Source organism: Eufriesea mexicana, unplaced genomic scaffold (assembly GCF_001483705.2).
Source record: "Eufriesea mexicana isolate 0111107269 unplaced genomic scaffold, ASM148370v2 scaffold1992, whole genome shotgun sequence".
Lineage (NCBI taxonomy): Eukaryota > Metazoa > Arthropoda > Insecta > Hymenoptera > Apidae > Eufriesea > Eufriesea mexicana.
Window position 1 is genome coordinate 748553 of NW_016910066.1, and position 21908 is coordinate 770460.

General features: G+C 30.4%; 1 protein-coding gene across 1 annotated transcript in view; it reads right to left on the reverse strand.

Annotated features, from left to right (window-relative positions):
- The window catches only part of LOC108549397 (GTPase-activating Rap/Ran-GAP domain-like protein 3), a 200898-nt gene extending 179325 nt beyond the window's left edge, over positions 1-21573 (reverse strand). Inside the window, exon 1 of the mRNA XM_017902756.1 lies at positions 21307-21573. Coding sequence (XP_017758245.1) covers positions 21307-21515 — 209 coding nt within the window. The 5' untranslated portion in view covers positions 21516-21573. The remainder of the gene's footprint in view (positions 1-21306) is intronic.
- Positions 21574-21908: the final 335 nt, after the last annotated feature.

Genomic DNA, 21908 nt, shown 5'->3' on the forward strand with positions numbered 1-21908 from the left:
CCGAAACATTTTTCGCTATGTCTAATATTCATGACGTGTAGATGGCAATATGTGGTGACCAAGCCTGTATATAAATACAATACGTAACTATATACTATACAATACAGTACTACAAATATATAAAGCATAGTTATATTTATTTTCGTACAAAATTCGTTCTTTTCCATGTATCAAAAGTGTTTTCAGGATTATGTTCTCAACGCTTATTATATTTATGACAATTATTGCGGAACTAATGCTTTGTTAAGATATTATATATGGCATTTTAAAATTGTAGATACTTCACTCATATCACAAATTTGCTCTAGTCTCGTAATGTCTATTAAAATATTCGCTTTGAGTTTGTGCAGTTAGCTAGATTGAGCTGTAGATATTTTATTTCAGGTCTACGTATATATTTTTTGCTCTCAATATAGAATATTCTGGAACAGGATGATTATACCTTGTCAGTTCTGTTAGTTATGACTTTTAATTTTAATCCTTATTTACATTAAATTACACTCTGTGGCAAAACAAAAAATAAAACGTTCTTTTCATTCCCTTAAACCCAGAACTAAATTACTTTCGAGATTATCAATTCGCATTCGCTCAATATGGCCAAGCTAACAAATAATACACTGGCTCGTGTGCACATAACGCTGCACGCGAATAGCCATGCACTATTATCTTGATAACTGGTTATCACAACTATTTTTATGCTCGACTTATTTTGTAAGTCACTTTCTCAAGTCCGTTCAAAACTTCCTCGAGTTTCAGTCGGTCGAGCTTCAAACTCTTTTCTCGGATTCATGCCGCTTTCAGTGTCCACTTGAATGTATTGGATCAAGATATTGGCCCTGAATGGCTACGGTTAAAGCGCGTAATGCTCCTCTGGCAGCCATCCCTTGTGGCAGGACCAAATGCGTCCTAATCCTGGGACTCGCTGAACCTTACTTGATCTCAGTAAACATTAACAGTTCATGGGTGTTGATCTCGATTCGTGTATGGTAAGTCGAGTGGACAGTTGGGTAAAGGGTGTTAGCTAAAGCATGAGGTTGCTTTATGCAAGATAGTGAATCGAGTAGATTTTCGAGCAATCGCGATCCTCTACGTTTTGTATTATTTCTTTTTTAATTTTTATTCACATGTTTTTATACCGTTCCTTATAAATAATTTTCAGATTAAAATTTCAAATCTAACGAATTAGTAGAGAATAAGAAATGTCAGCGTAACTTAATAATGTGTAAAAATCAAAAATAGTAAAAACTAAACGTAAGTTTTATCGTTTGATACTATATGCCCTTATTTTGTACTATTATTTTATTACGAAATTTAATTTATTTTGTATTACAAATCTTTACCGTATTAGTGGGATCATCTGAATTGTTAATTATAAATAACAATCTAAATTAAATAAATAAGTTAAGAAAAATTACATATCTTTATTAAATGCGAGATTACAAAAGTTTAGTAAAAGAGGATTTTACGAATTTAATTAAAATTAAAAAATTACAATAGCAGTTAATAAATTGAAATACAGCTAGATGGATTATTTATTTGAAGTTTGAAATTGAAAATGAAAACTCTTGTTACTTTACCTCGCATTAGTACGACAAGCAGTTTTACAAATGATAATGTCCTTTTGTCGTGACATACTTATTACATAGCACTACTGGTAGCATGTGTAAAACAATATTTCACTTTGCGTCGTTATTTTGCTTTACCCTAGTTTTTCCTATAGCAAACCAAATTGCTTCTTACACGACACGAAATTTCTAATTTTAACACATTGTTGTGCTACCAAACCGGTCAAAATCACTGGTTTTAGAACTTCCGTTTTTGTAATTACCGAAGACATGCAATTGTTTCCAACAAATCGATATTAACCTATTTATCGAAATGGAAGAATAATTATTTATGAATATTTAACTGTTTGCATATTAATACTATAATAATTATTATCTATGTAAAATTACCCGGATAAATGTAACGTGTTTTACTTTGGAAGAACATACTCGTGTATCTACTACTCCTTGCAAATAATTTTTTATCGAACTCGATAAAATTTATTCTTTAAATATGTTTTCTTCCATAACAAACAAAAATTAAATAATATTTTGTTTCGTTTTTATCTCATTTCAAACCGATTTAACACATTTTATGCTTATATTATAGCACTTTACATATAAAACTTTACAGGAATTTTAAATAATTTCGTATTATCGTGCTTGCTAAAAATTTGTTTGCAAGATATAGTAATACTTAGTAACGACGTTCAATTTTCAACTGCAAAATGAAATATTCAGGACTACGAAGAGTCGAATCGTTTCGAAAATGAATCGAAACCTTTTGAAAACCTGGAATTTTGATTCTTGAAAATAATAGTTATTAGTTAGTTATTATCCTAAAATGTTTATTTATTTAATAGGCGGAAGAAAATAATTATAAATTATTATTTATCGTATTTGATATAATTTTAATCCGGCAAATCTGGCAGTTATTCTAGTAACAATTTTGTTTTTGCAGATATAAAGCAAAAAAGTTGTGAAAGTTACGTCTGCATTATTTGCATGTATTGTCACATTGTCATACTTCAACAATCGAACCCTTTTCTCGTCTATTCACTGTCCTTTTCAACACAGAAAATGTCAAAACACTCAAAACTTTCAAATCCATCAAAACTTCCAAAACTTTCAGAACCTGTCAAGAGTTTCATAAGTTCTAAGCTACAAATCATATTCAAAATGATTCGATTACTCCATCAAATGCAGTCAGAATAAAGACTGAGCATGAAAATTGTCAAGTAAAGTATTAAATAAAAGTACAATGATTAAAGTCAAAATTATTAATTACTGTGTGCAAATTACATTCCTCTCCAGCAATAAAATCAGCAGATGGACCTAAATTTCACACTTTTATGAAAAAGAGCCTAATTTTAATGAAACTTTCTACGATTGTATAAGTAAAGACAGCACATCTTTTTTCCTGACTACCGAAATTCAAGGGGTGAGTTAAGAGTGAAACCCTACTCTAAAAATCGATTTCTTAAATGCTAACTCGGATATGTTTCCAACAAAAATTGACTTATTATTGATATGTTAACGGAAAATACTTGAATTGAAAGTGCTTTAGTGTGACAGAGACACGTGGTGAAACGAATAAACCAAACAGGCATTTGTATCTAATGTGTATTTCACGTAAAATCTAAAAATAAGAACACAGGTGTAATTGGACACCTCATACGTGCATCACATAATTGAATGTGTCATGGTCACACGTTCTCGAATGATCAAATGTACACTGCCAACTCACTCACGATTTTTCCTTCTCGTTTTATCTACCTCTCGCACAAAAATTCGTTCACTCTCTACGAAAATTCCCCAAACACTCGTCTGCTCCTTCGTGAAATATGTCAGTGAAAACTATTTCGCAAATATAACCCGATGAAAATATTTTCTATCTCGCTTCAGTGTAAATTCGCAGTCCTAAATGTCGATACAGTTATCAGAAAAACGTCGTATGCATACGATATTTAAACAAACATTATGGATAGATATTTCTAGTGTAAATGGTGTTGCTTTTGTTAGGTTTCATAATCTATTTGTGTTAATATGTATATATAGATACACTTACTCACAAAAATTAGAAACGAAACGATGATTTGCAAATTTTTCTAAATTCTTTCTCTCTCGAGATACATAAATATATTAAAATTAAAAATAAATAGTTTATCAGATATTCGAAAATCATTACATCGTTGTCAGTGAATATATATATCTCATCTACTTCGTCAACACGAAATAAGCTTTACATTTTGTTTTCTTGTAGTATAGAATAAAATGAAATATACTTTTGTTCGTGTAGGACTATTAATACGTCATTGCTTATCAAGCACCAGTCTCACGAAATATCACACGCCATAATACGATATTGCATACTCGTATACACGTATATACAACCATTTCTCATGCAGCCAATCTTATGACCTCCCATTCAGATCGTTACAAAGACTCTAGCCAAGCATTATAATAATTATATACTAATATCCTTATCATTTTCCTTTTTTTAAGATCCGCACGAAAGGTAACAAGCATATCTCTGATATACATTTTGGAAATTTTAAATGGAATTCAAGTAATAGTATGTAAACGTTATTTAAGATTTCTTGTAATTCGTTGTGGATTTTGTTAAATATAATATTTAATATAATCTTAATTTCCAATGACAGTTTTAACCACAGATAGTTTACACTCCACAGTCGCTACTATGGTAACATTATTAATCGATGGTTTATAATTCAGTTTTGCTTTCATTAACGGGGATAAGGAAAGTGACTGCTTTAAAAAGAAATTCACAGGTGCTTTTAATCTTCCTCGTTTCGAAACAAAATTGTTAATTTCAAAATGTTTTCCACTGGAAAAATCTATTTCGAGTCATTGATCGACCGAATCAGAAAATGCTCAAAGTTCAAAGGGTTAAGGAATCTGCAATCAATTCTGGATTTTGCAATATTTCTTCTGGACATTGCCAAAACTCAGGTTTAAAAGCACTAGAACTTGGATGCAGTGGGCTTACACCAGGACACAATTATTGTAATCCTGCTCTATATTAAAGACAAAGTTTATGCAATATCGATTGTATAGACATTTCATCGATATAAAATTTTCAATTTTTAATATTTTGTGGCACGATTTTGATATTCCCATAAAGTTTTTCAAATTAAATATTCGGTTTAACCATAATTTTGTCTGTGTTTCGTCAGAATATTATTAAAAATATTTGCAATTCACTCTAAATTTCAGAAAATAATTTACGTTTCGAAAATTATGAGCGCAAAATAGATACAGATGAAGAATAAATATAGGCCTGTACATGTAGAAATGTCAAGTGTCAAGTGGCAAGTAGCAAGTGCCTAGTGTCAAATGGCAAGTGGTAAATGCCTGGTATCAAATGTGAAGTGTCAAGTGTGAAATGTGAAGTGTTAAACGTCAAGCGTCAAACGTTGAGTGCTCATACCTGTCTTGAATCTTTGAATCGCAGAAGATTGCCGACATACTTATGCAAGCGTTTCTGTGTCTCTAAATAACGATGAGCATAATCCTGACGAATAAAAAAATTTCTTTCATTGTGAACATAAATTATTAATCGATACTATTTTTCAACATAGTACAACTAACTGCAATATACTATATTTGTGCGAAAAAAAAATTATAAATTTTAATTTAAATACCTCTGACAATTTTGAGATTGCTTTTTTCATTTCGTCATCAAATTATGGACACTATTCTAATAATTTTCATTTGACCAAACGTCTAGAAATTATACAGAGAAACGTCTAGAGTATAAAGTAAGTGTTTCTACACTTTTCACTGGAATTTATGAAAAGAATCTTCGTGATACAGCTATAAAATATCAGTCGTAGAAAAGAATCATTTTTGTTGCATCGCGTGGATGTGGATGAGCTCCACGCGGAGGGGGCAGCGTCTAATATACTTGTGCTGCCCCTTTTTCTCAGTGTGCCGAATCCCTTACGAGACACTGAGCACTTAGGTGGTAATAAAGCGCAGATTGTGGTTGTAATTACGCTTTATTCTACGATTATGATGTGGGTGTGTGTGATTGGTGTGTGTGTGGTGTATCGTATTCTCCCTTGCCGTTCTTCGTTTCGTTTTTCGTCTTCCGTTTACCGTCTTGCGTCTTCCAGTTCTAGTTCACGTTTGTCGTGTCTTGTCTGAGCTTCAAAACCGTCTTACGTCGTCTGATGTGTTTTGTTTGACTTCTCACGATCGTCTGATGTCTCGTTTTATAACTTTTTGATCGTCAAGAAGGATGGCGAGGCGCGTCTTCCAAATATTATTGCCGTCGCAACAATTTTTCCAATAAATTTTCAGATTTCTCTGTCTTTTATAATTGTGTTTAACTCTTTCGTTACGAAGATTGTGCACAGGATGGAAAGATAAATGTATCCTATTACCAAAAACACATACTTTTTCAATAAATGTACAAAGTTATTGATTGATAAAATTTGCAAAATATTTCACACCTCTTTGTACAATTACGTACGCTTATGGTCTCTTTTAGTTTAAAGATGGAAAACAACGAAGTACTGAGAGCATTGAATTATACAAGAACGAAATGAAAAATATGGATATTGTTCGTACTACTGCGTATTTAAATTCGGTGGGTTTCTCGTGTAACTGTGAAACCAAAGATCCCGCACATCTGGTATAAATCTATGAATGATCTGAAATTGGCTTTGCGAACGGTACGGAATGAAATTGCATGGAAACAATATTCACGTGACAATGGTTAATAATTCTCGCAAAGGCTATGAAAACGTATGGGGACTAAAGATACCAATTTTGAACACTTCATGTAAATCTTCCTCTTGTATTCTGTTCCTATTAGGTTAATTGGCATCGCAAAGTTTGTATATTGTTACATTAATATCTCTTTAGCTGCAAAGCAGAAACAGAATGTTTGCTATACTCTGTATGTGTATACAATTTTGAATATCGTGTAATTTTTGTTAAAATTAAACGCGCTGGTTCTTTATTACATACTGCCATTTTTATTCTCATTCCTATGTGTTAATAATAATTAATAATATCTTTATACATATTTTTTCGTGTTAATAAAAGATACTATTACTTATTCACCACAAATGTTTCCGTTTCACAGTGAAAAGATGAAATATTTTAATTTTTATAATAAGTATAAGCTTCGATTTGATTAAATTAGGGAAATTTTAAATATCGTCAATACTCTCAGCAGTTTTAGTTGAAGGTTTTTTGGCTTTTTTCGTAATACTAATCAATGACTTTTTCATATTTTTATATACTTGTACTATTAGATCATTAACTAATTGTACTATTAACTAATGTACTATTAACTAATGACTTTGCGTATTTAGTTTTTATAAATACTCATTCTTCATGAAAAAGTATTCCGATTAAATTTTTTTGTTCATAAAATTCGAATAATAATACGCATATAAAATTTGAACATACTTTTCGCACAATATTCCATGTTTAGTGGTACTTCCATATATTTCCATACATTTCCATACATCCATATATTGAAGTTAACATTAAACGAATTATTCATAATTATCTCAGAACAGCAAGAAAAGGGACAGATATGGAAATATTGATTACATGTACCAATATTAAGAAAATTCACGAAGATAAGTGGCGAATTCTAGTTACAATCACAATCAAAGAATGCAATTTTATCCTCTGGTAATGCTTATTTAACCTTCAATAGATTGCTAGCGGATAATTGATTGAAAGAATCGATAGTAAATTAAATATTATAACTGCCGTAAACAATAATCGATAATAACAGTGAAAAATACTTTTTATTTCATTTTTATGGCCTTTTCTCTTTGACAAATGAGAGTTTGAACTTTACGAATTATTATGTTTTTTAATATAAAATATTATATTATTGGAAATAAAGATAGAAGTTAATTCTCAATTTTTATACATAGCTTCTTTGAACCACTGAATATTATTTAAAACAAATATGAGAAACCTAATTCAAATGAAACTAAATTTAAACTCGATTTCATCATCGACAATTCAATTGTAATAATTTTACGAAGATTTTATAAAAAGTATAAAAATTATGATTTTCACTGATTAATCGAGTCAAATTCAAAGGCCACTAATTTAATAAGAAAAAAAAAATTATATTTTTGAAACAGTTTACATTTTGTACAAAAAATTATTTTAAATATTAGGAATTTAAAATTATATAATTATTTTGTTACTATCGAAAGCTAATTTATATATCGTTACAGTTATTACGTAATATAATTGTTTCGATGAAATATTGTCAAACATATCGAACGATATTACTACATTCGTTAAAAGTTATCAACACTAAACTTACCACAATTGGTCAGATGATCGGTAAATGGAAAATAAAAGGAGAAAAACTTAAAGAAAAAATAGAATAAGAGAAAATGCTGCAAATTCATAATATGTACGTTAAGAAACAAATCGAGAAGTCAACTGATCAAAGCGATAACGCTGAGTACAAAATTTTTAACCAATTTGAAAACGATTATTTATGTTATGGTATGATTAATGTTAAGGAATAATACAAATTTGCGCTATTAATAAATAGTATAATTTTTAAAAGACTGCCTTAGCAGTAATTTAAGTTCGATTATAATTAAACCTTTATTTAAACGAACTCCTTCTACAAGGATTGGTATTGAGCAAGTTATTTATTAAACATCTAAAATATCTTTGAAAATATTCCTATTCCCATTTCCTATGTACTTTGCATAAGTCTATATTTTTCTCCTAAATTCCAGAATATTTTTATTATGACGTCAACTTCCATTTTGCTCGCAGTGGTAAATACTACGATTAACACTGCATTGCTTTTCATGCTCTCCATACCACTTATTACATTCATTATTTGTCTCTTCCTTTCTATTTTTCTAATAACTGCAATCTTAGCAAAAGCACGATTTGACTACGGTATCTGTAACTTTTCTTATCATATCTTCTTTCAAGAATAGACACTCCAAGAGAGAAAAATATCTTCTTTCCTTCCAGTTCAGTCTCTTGATACGGTCAAGTGATTCTGTGGGTTACTATCTTTCGCATTTTTCTTCTTTCCTTCCTCTTGATATCACAGAATTGTACAGAGTTTGAAGAAGCACGATGTATATTTCTGACACGACTGTGGTATGTATCGATGACCTGTCCCTGATTTAAATCCATAAAACCGCAAGTAAGTTTATTGTTTCGATATCTACTCATAAGTGTTTCATTAATAATACAATTATTTCATTTATTTTTTAACGTTTTTCTCGTTTTTCGTTTTGGTATTAGGACATAAATTGATAAATCATTCACTACACTTACATTGCATCGCAGTATTAACCTCTTAACACATAAGGTCGTGTGTGAAGTTTTGCGTTCTGATAAAATATTTATTTAATTTACTAAAAGAAAATCTCTCTGTCAAATTTGCGTCGTCCGATAATTTTCATAAAAAGACACTTGTTTTATTTTCCGTAATACCTTGCGTATTATATTTTATAATGGTAAAAACGTAAGACTTTTAATTGCAAGATATATATTCTTATACAGATAAAAAACAATTTCATTAAAAAAAAAAAAAAAAGGAAATTGTACCTTTTGATCGGTAAGTCGAAAAATGTCATGCGTTAAGGGGCTCGAACTTATTGGTATATCGTACTCCAATCACACAATATAATTACTTATTGAATTTTAATCACCAAAATGTATGCAAACAACTATAAAATAGTTAGACGGGTATAAATTTTTCTCAAGGAGAAAGGAACATATTTAACTTAATTTTAAGAGCACTTTACGGTGGATATAATACCCAAACTCACTGTTCTAAATTGCAGAGAGTATAAACCTATAGTTTTTTGAACGATCAGTATTTCAGAACATGAGATACCAATAAATCGTCCCTGTAATCTCTTTTACTATAATCTGATTAGAATCTGATCTTATATCGTTTGGTTACATTGAAAGTGGCACAGGAATGATAAATAGATTTAAGACGAAGGAAAATAATGTTACATTGCACGTGAGAATCTACGTTATATCTAGTTTACAATAAATCACGATTCACAACAATATTAATAAAAACATTTTTCCAAAGACTTAAATTGCCTCGCATTCAATAACGGGGTTATAGTTTCGAGTTTGACAAAAATAATGGTACATTCTACGTGAGTCTATATCATATGTCATCTGTCACAAGTTATGATTTGTAACAATACCAACTAAACCATTTTTCCAAAAGTTTTTAAATTGCTTTCATTCGGTAACAAGATTATTCGATTTGTTGCTTTTTAACAAATTTCTGAATGTTTAGCTGTCTTTAACACGAGATTCACTTATTTTTAATACAAAATTACCGACAACTGAATCTACAATTATTTTACTTTGTATCGCTATTAGAGCTATCAATGTTAGAATACTTTCATATGACACAATTAATAACTAAAAAGTATAATATATAGTAACAAAACAGGAGGTTCTGATAAACTGATGGAAAGAACACTATGATTCATTTAAACAGTGATGTCTAAAATTGACAGATAAATTAAGGGTTGCATTCAATCAGTCGAATTTCTTCAATTGTCAAAAACGCATCACGCGCCAACTTAATTTTTACAGGTCGCGAGTGTAATTAGAAATAGATTATTTATTTGTGCCTAGTATCGTGATTATTTATTGCAACTGAACTGTACAATAGTTAAATATGAAACGTTAGCAGAGTATCGTCTCAGTCACGTATTTTACAATATTTATAAAATGTTTTGGTGATGGGTGTCGAATACGTACTGATTTTTGATTCCTGTAATGTCTCGTCGTGTCCTGTTCGGCGTTTCCTCGAGTTTGTTTTGAGTGGTTAAGAGTTAGTGGAGGAAAAATAGTTTTTTGATAGGACATGGAACCAATCTGTCTAGTTTGGTAGTTGTAAATTTTCTGTGCTTTTGCATTTAGACGTATGACATAATCCGCTGGAAGGGTGGCGAGACACATCTAACTTCGTAGTTACAGTCGTAATGCAAAATAATAGTCTTTAGAATTATCGAAAATAAAGGTATTATAATAAAAGTTATGCTATAAACACGGCTTCTGGTACGAAACAGAGTCACCTAATTACTTTTACATAATATATAACAAAAGCGATAAATATTATCTTTAGTTATTAGAACTATTGGTCTGCAATACATATCTGAATATGACGTATATACATAAACAACTATACCTAATTTAAATGGTACAACGAAGACTCACGAATGTACGCAATCGTGCTCGCATCTCGATAAAATTCAACGATAACTCTGCCAGAATCACCCGCATTTAATTGCAAGATCAGAAAGTCAAACGGCCGTCATTTTAACGGTTTGGTAGTTCCAATGTTAAATCGCCACTAATTTGCACATTTGGTAATATCGTCATTCGAAATCGACAAATGTGTTCGAATGTTTGCTAACAAGTGTATACGCGCTGGGAATACAGGCCATTGAGTTGACGCAATTCCCGATATACTATTCGCGAGACAAAGTAATCGGCAACGGTCTACTTCTCTTGCGTTTTTGTGCGCGTATATACACTCTACACGTACATAACCTTGCGTGTATACGCACACATCAGTGCTCGAAACGCTTTTCCCCGTGATCTCATCGTTGTGCAGTTTTCGTGTGCATCTCTGTACCCGGTCGCCGATTATTCTGACCCTCTTAGGACTCTATGTTCGTCCTATATCTGCCAACTCGGGCTTTTCTGGATATTCCTGCGCATTGTCGTACCTCTCGCATCTCTCTGTCTCTTTACTAACCTCTACGGTCCGCGTTCGCTTCACTCTCCCTCCTTTTCTACCTCTCCCTCTCTCTCCCTCTGCCCGCAGGGTCGAGATGCGCTATGGTCGACTTCCACTTGGTCGAGCGTGATCGAAATTGATCTACGCGGCACAAAAGAGTACTGACGGTCGGGACACTTCGGTCGGGCCGATAGCAAAAGAGTTAATTATAAAGAGCCGAGCGTCAAAATCCGATACGTTGTCGTGGTCGTGGCTAACGGCCACGACCAATGAAGCCTTAGTGCGCGCTCGCTCGATCGCGAAGTGAACGTCGCGCGTCGGTCGGTTTATCGGATACGGTGTGATCGATATGTAGCGGCAGATAGGTTAGGAGAGACGCTCGATTTCATATTAAAATAAAAAAGCATCGAGTTCGCTTTTATTCCGGCCAGGTTTATCTGGCAATCGATGGATGATGTGAACGCGATACCGGCAAGCATGTTTTATTGCGATCGAGAAGTTGTGCCACAGGAGCTGTCACAGTGTTGCTTCCTTTCCGTTCTACACGAGACACGCTGAAGGCTGGCAAATGTTGTAGTACCGTCTCGTGAAATTTGTAGATCGAAACAGGCTAGGCCCGAAAGTTGTGCAGTATTTATTATGCATAGTCATTCTTACTTGAGATCAAAAATTTTATTGTTTGCTACACTTTTTTATGCGATTTGTTTTGTATCGTGAAAAGAAAATTAAAGTAATTTATACAGCCATACGTCAATATACTCTTGTTTAACGCATGCTTCGAAATTAAATGTTTTATTTGATGGTGAACTAAGTCTGTTTAAAAGTACCGCGCAAAACTGTTTATATCTAATGCAGTGTGTGCAATTATATGTATGTATATACGTATGTGATACTCGCGAGATTTTTGTATGTAAATCTTTTTCTTATTCTGAAGGTAAAATTAAAGTCATTTTTCTATAAAAACATTTATATATTTTTGTATAACGTATATTTGAAGGTTAAGTTTTATTTGTTGCAGGTGAAGTATATTTAAAAGTACTGCTCAAATCCATCTATAGAAAATGAAGCCTATGTAATTACATATGAGCCTATGTAATTCTATTATGTAATATATTTCTTCATTTTGGTTTATAACATTATATAATCTAATTTTCCTTTCTTTAAATTGTTTCATACCTATTCCATTAGTCAAATTTCTGTTATAGTTTTAATTATAAAATAATCAATTGTTTGTTATCTAGTATGAACCTATTTTCATATAATTCATTAATGTGTTTAAGTAATCTCATTTACAGACATTCTTCCCCACAATCATTACAATTCCAGCATTATTAAAGAAAATGTATCCTCAGATCATTTTTTACTCAATAATCTTTAACATTGATTTGATTATTTAATTTTTTGCATGTTGTGAAACTTTATCATCATATATAAATATGGTAAAGTTCGATTTCTAAATAAAAATTGTTACGTACAAATATAATGAGTATTTGTTTGTTGAAGTAATATTTTCTAAAGTTAATACTTTTATTTAAATATTTTGCAAATTCAATTTCAACAATTAATGTAGTCTATTTTGAATTATTTGTCAGTGATAATTGTTTTGTCTCGACAGTTTTCAATATTACAATCACACATTGGTTTGTTTAATTATTTTTAGTACTGCGATATCAAAATTATTGTTATAATCCTTATAATATTATACCGTAATCCTTGTTTATATTTTATTACGTATACAATTCCATTTTTTGTATCATTATCTATTGTATGGTATTTTTACATTTGTTAATAACTTCTGCAATTTCATTATAACTTTTACAGTTAAGTAATAATTGGTAAAGTAATAATTTACAGTGTTCGATAGTATCCAGCTCTGTTTTATTCATTTTCACCTAGATAACGATAAATTGATGTTTACAATTACAGAGGATTATTTAAAAGTATTATTTAATGAAAATTATTGGAATAATATAAATGCAGAAAAAATATGAAACAACCAACTATTAAGTATAAAGAAATTTCCTATTTTTAAATTTAATTTGCCCTTCATAAATCAAATTTCCCGTATACAGCTATTACAGGTCGAATAATAATATATTGGAACATTTATGTCGAAATTATTTTTATCACAAACTCTTGATAAAAATTATTTTATGAACAAAAATGTTATAAGTGTCGAAATTTTAAATAATACTCAGTGTAAGTAGTGCAAAAGGTTAAGTAAGTGGTTGAAAGTAGCATCGATAACGAGTATTTCGTATTTGATAAATAGAATAGTTAATATTAATATAAAAAAGGCCTAAAAATAAACTTTATTGCGCTCAGAAGACTAACAATTAGAACTGTATTTTCAGTCGCTTAGTCGAATGAACTGACTAAAAGACAGTATAATTTATCTTGCTTATCACTCCTCTTGTATTTGCGAGCTTATGAGGATTATGAGGTATAACATGATATTTATTAAGTTTGATAGTGAAGAATTGTTAGATAACGACCAGGTATTTTCTTTTAATAACAGGTGTTCCTAAAACAATGACGTGGATTATATTGTATAGTAAAATAATAGAAAGAATGATAACGAATTTTTTAAACTATGCACACTTTCTTTTGATATTCAATTCTCAAACTTTAGTTTTTAATTCTCAATTCTTACTTCTCAATTTTCACTTGTCAATTATGATTTTTGGGTATTCAATTCTAAATTATTAATTCTAAATACATTTTTTAATCCTAACTTCTAAATTTTGTATCCCCAATCCTTAACTTTCCATGTTTAACCCTCAATCTTCAATTCTCAATTCTTAATTCTTAATTCTCAATGTGCTATATTGAATATTTCCACTTTACACTTCTCAATTCGAAATTTCTAATTTTTACTTCTAACTTCTGAATTCTGAATCCTTTATTCTTAATATTCGATGCTTAGCCCACTGCGGTCAAAAATTCCATAAAAGCAATATTAGGTAACTTTGTAAATACCCTAATAATTTTTTCATTTCGTTCATGTTAGAAACGTATTAGAAAAAATAAATTTAAATAATTATAATTATTGAAAAAGACATTATTGGAGGAAATAAACAATTCAATTTGTAGTTTAAAAATTGTCTTACTTTTATTCTTGGTTAATGCTGGGTTAATACTCAATTTTTATTTTTTAGAATTTTTCAATCTTGACTCTTGCACGCTTATACACGTGTAAATATTGTCTGCTTATCTGGCACTATATTTCTTCCATTGTGTCTAACCATTCCAAAGATGTTCAAGCACATCCACCCAGAACCTTGGGTGGCTGTGCATGTGCATCCCTCATTCACTCGATTATCTCAAGTTACACGGTCCAAACGTTCTTCTTTCACACCTCTAGCACTCTAAATCACATACGCTGTCTTCGCATAGTTGTTGTTTCGAGTCAAATGTTCTTCACTGCACATACATTCTGCCATTTTCGCAATAAAAGGATATTAGAAAATATTTTCTTAAATATTATTTAAACGTGCAATAACTAGTATAAATTTTTCATAAAATTTTCGTTGTGTTTCTTAAAACGGAAATTATAAAAATTTGGGCTCCTATAATAAATAATAATTAATAGTATGCATAGCGTAATAACAACGCTATTTTTTAACACTGGAATTGTCGTTTAACATGTACATGAATATATTATATAGTAATTTAAATAGTATTGTTTGATGAGAAGGAGTAAGTATATTTAATCACGTCACTATGACAAAAACGTGAATTCGACATTGGCTTTGGTAAACAAAGTTATATTGTTTCAGTAACTATAGAAGTGAAAATTGTGCATCTATTTGTTTTTACTCGTTTGATAACTTTAGTGCTAACAATACTAGTTTTTATAGAAACAATTAGAAAAAGCTATTAAAATTAAAAAGAGGTCATGTTTTGAATGAATTAGATTTCAGACATGTATGTTAATTAATATAATTAAATTTAAATATACTGGTCTTTAGTGGTTACAACTATTCTTTTTAAAAAAATAAAGAGAAAAATGTCAGAAAAATCTTTATGCCTCTCACAAAGAAAGACCAATTTATGGAATTTATATTACTAAAGAAATTTTTCTGTTTTTTTTTTCATTAATTTTGTAACCTCTATGCTCTTTGGCTGAATTGGGATGCATATGTTACAAGTATGAACAAATATCGCGTGGTATATATTATTTCAATTCATATTTTATCATAAATCAAAAAACATTAGCTCTAAAGTGTTCATATGAGTTAAATGCGCGTTTAATTGCTTATAATTATAAGTAACAGGTGTATCTCAATATATAGAAATGAAATTATGTTATGGGATGGAAGCTAATTTTGAAATTCTTGAAACCCGAATCCGAAATTTTGCAAGATTTTGAAGCTCTTGAAGCTCTTAGAACTTTCGAAACTCGAAACTTCGAAGCATAAAGTACTAATTTTTGGTTCGCAAGAGGAATATTTTGTTTTAAAAGCTGAAATTCTCACAAAATTTGCACGTCAATTTTAATAATCATAGCTAAACAAAGTGAAACTAAAAATATAATATAGAAAAATATTTAATTCAGATTTTATTTAAAGCACTCAAATATCTTTTGGAACTAATGTATTCTTTTTTTCATTTTATTAGGTATAATGTCGAATGTATTGAAAATTCTTTCAGAAAATATTGTTGGTGATGTAAGCATGATGTGAATGATTCTTCAGTCATTAATTTTGTGCCTTTTTTATCTGAATTTGGAGAATTTTGAATCACAAGTGTCAGGTTTCGAATTCAGGAAGTTCGAAATTTTTTTGAGATTCAGAATTTCGTTACTTCAGAATTTATTAAATTTTTTATTTTATACTAACAATAAGATGATTAAACAAAGAATGAATAGAAGAATGCATGAAATAGCAATGTTTACCCAGACATAAGAAATAAGAAAGTTTGATAGTAGAAAAGAAAGAAAAGCAAGAAAAAATATACATAGTTCAATGGGATTTGAATTAGTCTCAAAGCCTATTACAGTACCAACACTCTCATTACCTTGATAACTATAAAAGAAGAGTATTATTCTATACTATCACAAGCAAAATATAATTTTTTAAGCAGGTAAGTAAATAGAAGCCAGGATTTTAAAATTTAATTGTATTACTCAATACGTAAATTTGAAATTCAGTTGCATCCAAAAAGATCAGCCAGGTCACCTTACTTTATAAGATTCATCATCTCATAAGTGACGATTAATTGTGCAAGTATATAATGAAATGTAGTGTTTGGTACTTCGAGATGGTAAAATATAGCAAGATATGGGTAATATATTTTCTAAAGTGCGGACAGTTTTGTAAAGTATTACACTTCTAATAAACTTAGCAGGAACTGTGATTAATTAAACAAAAGTCAATAAATTTGGTTGTTAAATTTGGTTTTGATATATAATCCAATAATGAATTATGATTACATATAATATACAATGATGATGAATGTTTCAAATGGCAAGATTGTATTAAAAAATTTATGTAATATAGCAAAAGAAGAAATAACCCTGTGCACTCGAGAGGTGAGCTTCAGTTACCATTTCATAAAATTTGCAACATCGATATTAATTAATATGTCAAATTTAATGTAATGTAACAACGTGCGACGTATCGAAATCAAATAATTCTCCAATTCTATTATTATACAATTCTTTATTTACTGCTCAAAAATGTATCGTCAGTTTTTTAGTAGAGAATCTCTGAATTTCAAGTGCAAAGGGTTAAAAGATACAAAAATCATAATGCATTTCCTAAAAGGAACCAAAAAATCTATAAAAAGCAACTTTTTAGTTGCTCATTTTAAACTTAAAGTATTTTTGATTGAATTACAAAAAGATAAAAAGTTGCATGATATAAAAAAACAATCTGTTCTATTTTTACATTTGTAAAAGGTATTCTACTTATTTTACCAGCAATGTGCCTTAGTGCTGCATGTGATGATAATAAACTATACCACGAGAACAGGCTCTTCAATTTATTTTCTCTATTTCCGTACAATGTCGTCTATCATTAAATCACTTTCAAATTGTAAATATAACTTTTAAAATCTTCACCAACTTAAAACTAATCCATATATTATTACATGAACCACATTTCCTTTCCTTTTATAGAAAGAAAATTTCTTTTTGATCGTCCTTTCCGTTCTCATGGAAAGTTAATTTTCTGCCTATAAATGTATAATTTTCTTAGCAAGCCTGCCTATTCCCTTGACTACTGTCCTTCACAAACTCGTCGAAATGACTATTTTATCAACCTCCGATTTCAAGTTGATTGCCACTGAACAATTAATGGATTTACGTCCAAAGCTTCCAGAAAGTTCTGCCTTTTAGTCCAAAACGCGAACGTGTGAGCGATGAGCCGACTATTCGAAATTAATGTCGAGCGAAGTTTTACCTGTTGCGGTGGGCAATCACGGAAATTGCGATCGCCCTCGCTTTACATGCGTTCATGTGCCGCATGATTGCGTGATCCTAATGCGACAGTTCTGGCCTTATCAAACTCTTAGTATCTGATGTACCGCTTCTGGTATAATATTATGCCGTGTCTTGATACCTTTTAGTCGAAATTTTAACGCTTTCGTTGTACGCTCAACGTGTAGGTCCTCCATTCTTTTTAGGTTATGTGAAATAAATGATGGCGCACGTGGTACATATAACCTCAATTAAATAAACCGTATTGAACTATGTATCGTATTGTATTTGGGGTATGAAAGTGCAGTTAATTTGACGAATATTATTTCTTTACTGCTTTATTTTCAAAAATTGGCTAAATAGTACAAGTGATTTCTTACTTGTTTCTTTATGCCTTCCTTATACCATTTTGTGTAACAAATAAAAAATTTTTCAATATTTATATTCAAAGTGTTTTACGTTTAATGTTCTAAATACTACAAAAATATTTTAATAAAGAGAAATATGTATAAATTTTGAAAGAATATTTAGAATATTAAATGCTTTTTTCTGTGGGCAATTTTGAAAAGTGTTTTTCTCATTAATTTCGAGCACTATATACGTGTATTGTAATTACAATATGTTAGAACTTTGTATGCCAATCTGCGATAAAAGAGAAATACATATAACGGTATAGAACATGAAATTATTATATCCGTCATTAATTTCTAATTATTCGAATACGTGTAAATTATTGTGTTTCACTAAATTATGATTCTGTAGTTGATTCGGCTAAAACTTTTGAATTCATGATTTTGTAATATACTAAATAACCTGATATAACAACAGTTGAATTCGCTTCAACAAGCGCCACCGTATTGCCTCGCTATTTATAGCAAACAACTTCTCTGAAAATATTTTTTGGATAGTTTTAGTTTCCCACGAGGTAACTTCTCATTTATATAAAACAGTTTGTATAAAAATTTAATGACCATTATTATTAGTAAACTTTCTAGTAAAATTCTCATAAATTCTCACACAAGTTTAAAATAATAAATTAAATACAGTCAAGTCACAAAAGTATTTTGAATATAATACCATGGTACTAAATAACAATAAACTTCTTTCTTTCCTTTTTCCCGTAGTTAATATGAAATTTATTTACCTAATTTATCCATGTTTATTAAATTACCGATATTTTGTAAATAAAGAATTTTTGTTAAGTAAAGGAAAGTAAATAGAAGAAGTGCCATTGATTACAGTAAAAGCTATATTTTGATAATTTATTGCTTTAAAAATATTAGTCGTTAAATTTATTTTATTGGTAAACTAATGTGGTACAGTAGTAATTACGTAAAACATCGTGGTAAACATGCTACACAGGAGGTAATTAAAAACATCGAATTTATCGGCATATCGATAATTGTAGATACTAAAGTAGGTAGACATACGCTTGGAATTTAACAGTCGCTGTTTTTAAATTCTTTTATTAGTTTCACTTAATCTTTCTTTAAATGTATCGACTGGTCGTTCTTTAATTAAAGATTCTTGTAAACACAGAATTGAAAAGTAATAAAAGTGGAGTATAAATATATTCTAAATAGCATAATATGTAATATTAACGTAAATGTAATTTAAAAACCAAGAGTTCTAGTAAAAACTGTAATATAACCGAATAAAATATCTACATATAATTTTCACGATGAGATAACTTAGTTTTCTCATTTAATGGAAAAAAGAAACAGATTTTCGATAAATAATAAATCTTTCAATAATAATTTAAATATCAGAAAAACAATTATAGACTTCAAGTTCTTTCTATAATTTATATTTTATATTATAATACTTCATTTTACCGTGTACGTTACATTTTTAAGTACAATAGAACCTGCAGTATCGGAAGACCTAGTATCTGAACATTCTAATATCCGAACGTTCCACTATTCGAACGTTCTATTATTGGGGCAGACTAATAGGATATTTTGCATTGGATTCACTTCGGAAAATTTTTCCCTATTTTACGAAAGAAAATGAGGATATAATAAAATTCCATAAAAAATTGAATCTAAGAGATTACTGTTATATGATGCTAATTGCACTGTCTAGTACCATAAATATTAAACTAAAGGGAGCATAGCTTTCTTATGTATATGGACGAAATAGTACAATCACAATCACAAAGTACAATCGAAACTGTTACTATGTTATACAAAATATTTGGATATGCAAGGTGTAGTAATAATGAAATAACACGATAGCATCGACAAGCACTGCAGGTTTAATTTCCAAAGGTATTAGCAATATTCCAAATTCTTTCATCGAAGAACTAGAAGATTATAATAAAGGTGGCGATGAAACTGTGCCTTCTCACTGCGAAGCATTTACGACATTAGAAAAAGTATAGATGTTTCAACGAGCAAAAGGAATGTAATTCGTCTCTCCTCATCGTAATGAAAAATTTACATGATTTAGCAGCAAGGAAAATATAACAAGTAACGAAAAGAATATTACATTTATGTCATCATTTAATGCACTGAAGATTATACTATAACGTATGCTTTAAGATTTAAAAAAAATTAACATTTTATATTAATTTACAACTTTTTTCTAAACAATTATGAATATTCCTTTATTTAAATTATCATATTTTTTCACTAATTTAAACAGTAGTCTCCCTACCATAATTTCTTAAGTAGTAAAAAACAATCATATTTATTTTTATTTTCTTATTACTTTATATGGTACTTAATAATACAGTAAGTGTCAGAAAAAGAAGTTATTACTTAATCATATGATACTACTTTTTATCAATTCACGTAATATCGGTTTTACTGTAATTTTTTAGAGGATGAAAAGAAATAGACAGTTGTTAAGCAATTAAAAAAGGAATAAAATATTATTTCGATCTATCGCACTGTTTTATTTCATATACTGAAAACTATACCACGATTTATTATAATATAAATCATGGATATACTATCTACCTTATTAACACTAGAACTACCAAAGTAGTCAAAATCACTTGCTTGGTACTTCTTATTTTTGCAATTACCGAAAATATAGAATTTCGTTTGACGAAATCAATATTGATTTTTCCGTAGATAAGTGCGGAATCACGTATATATTTTTATTTTCATTATATTTTATTTATATGTCCGTATAATAGGTCGGTAGTTCTAGTGTTAAATCACGTAGCATATAAACTCGAGACCTGAATTTTTAAATAAAAATAAGCAATATTATCCTTGCATCGTTATTGCCCTATTTTACATATATAATATTCATATTCTACCTCAATTTGCTAACGTTACGAAAACTAATACACGTTTTATAATATTATCTACAATGCTGCGAGAACTATTATTAGTCAGAAAAATACGTAAGGTCCTGACGGCGGTACACTGGTATCCCAAAAGGCGGTACACTGAGCGAATCGTTAATACCTGAGCATCAACGCGTGTATTACAGGAAATATTTTAAGCTGAGATTTAGTAAAAAGGAATAACCTGTTTAAAGGGAAAGCTCCGCGTAGGACGTGCACAGCCCACACGTTAGGGAACGTTACCGAACAATAAAAATACATTGTTTCGACTCACCGTGCTGTCCATGGTAAGACCTTGGTGCCCTCCAAACTGATGCTCCTGAGTTCGTATTTGGACCTGTGTCGAAGTGGCGAACCCGGCGCGGTGGTCGTGTGGAGAACGTTCCTCATACTCTTCGAGCTAGTTCCGGTGAGTGCGTGCCTCCTACCGGCAGCACCCTCTCTGGTCGACTGGTTTGTCACTCTCTTCAAAGAACTCATCATTGATTCGAAGATTATTATCTCGAACAGCGATTCTCACATTCTTTAGTATATTCGATCTTTCAACGACTCTTCTCAAATTCGGCTGCAGCAAATTCGAGATCGAAAGCATATAACGTATCACAACGATATATTTACATACGTATATATTTTCTTATTTTCTAGAAGAACTCTGGATCGGTGTCTCAGATAACTTCACGTGTTCGTCATTTCAGGTACCTTTTTAATTCTTTGGAAATAAGTGTTTGATCTAGAGGTCATCCAGGTGGAAAGATAACATCGAAGATGAAACTGTTCTAAACAGCTTTGCTATCACTGCTACGTTTCAAGTTCCTTTGTAGAGTTTCACGAACAATTCTTTGGTCCACTTGGTGATTTCAAGGATTAATACGCGCT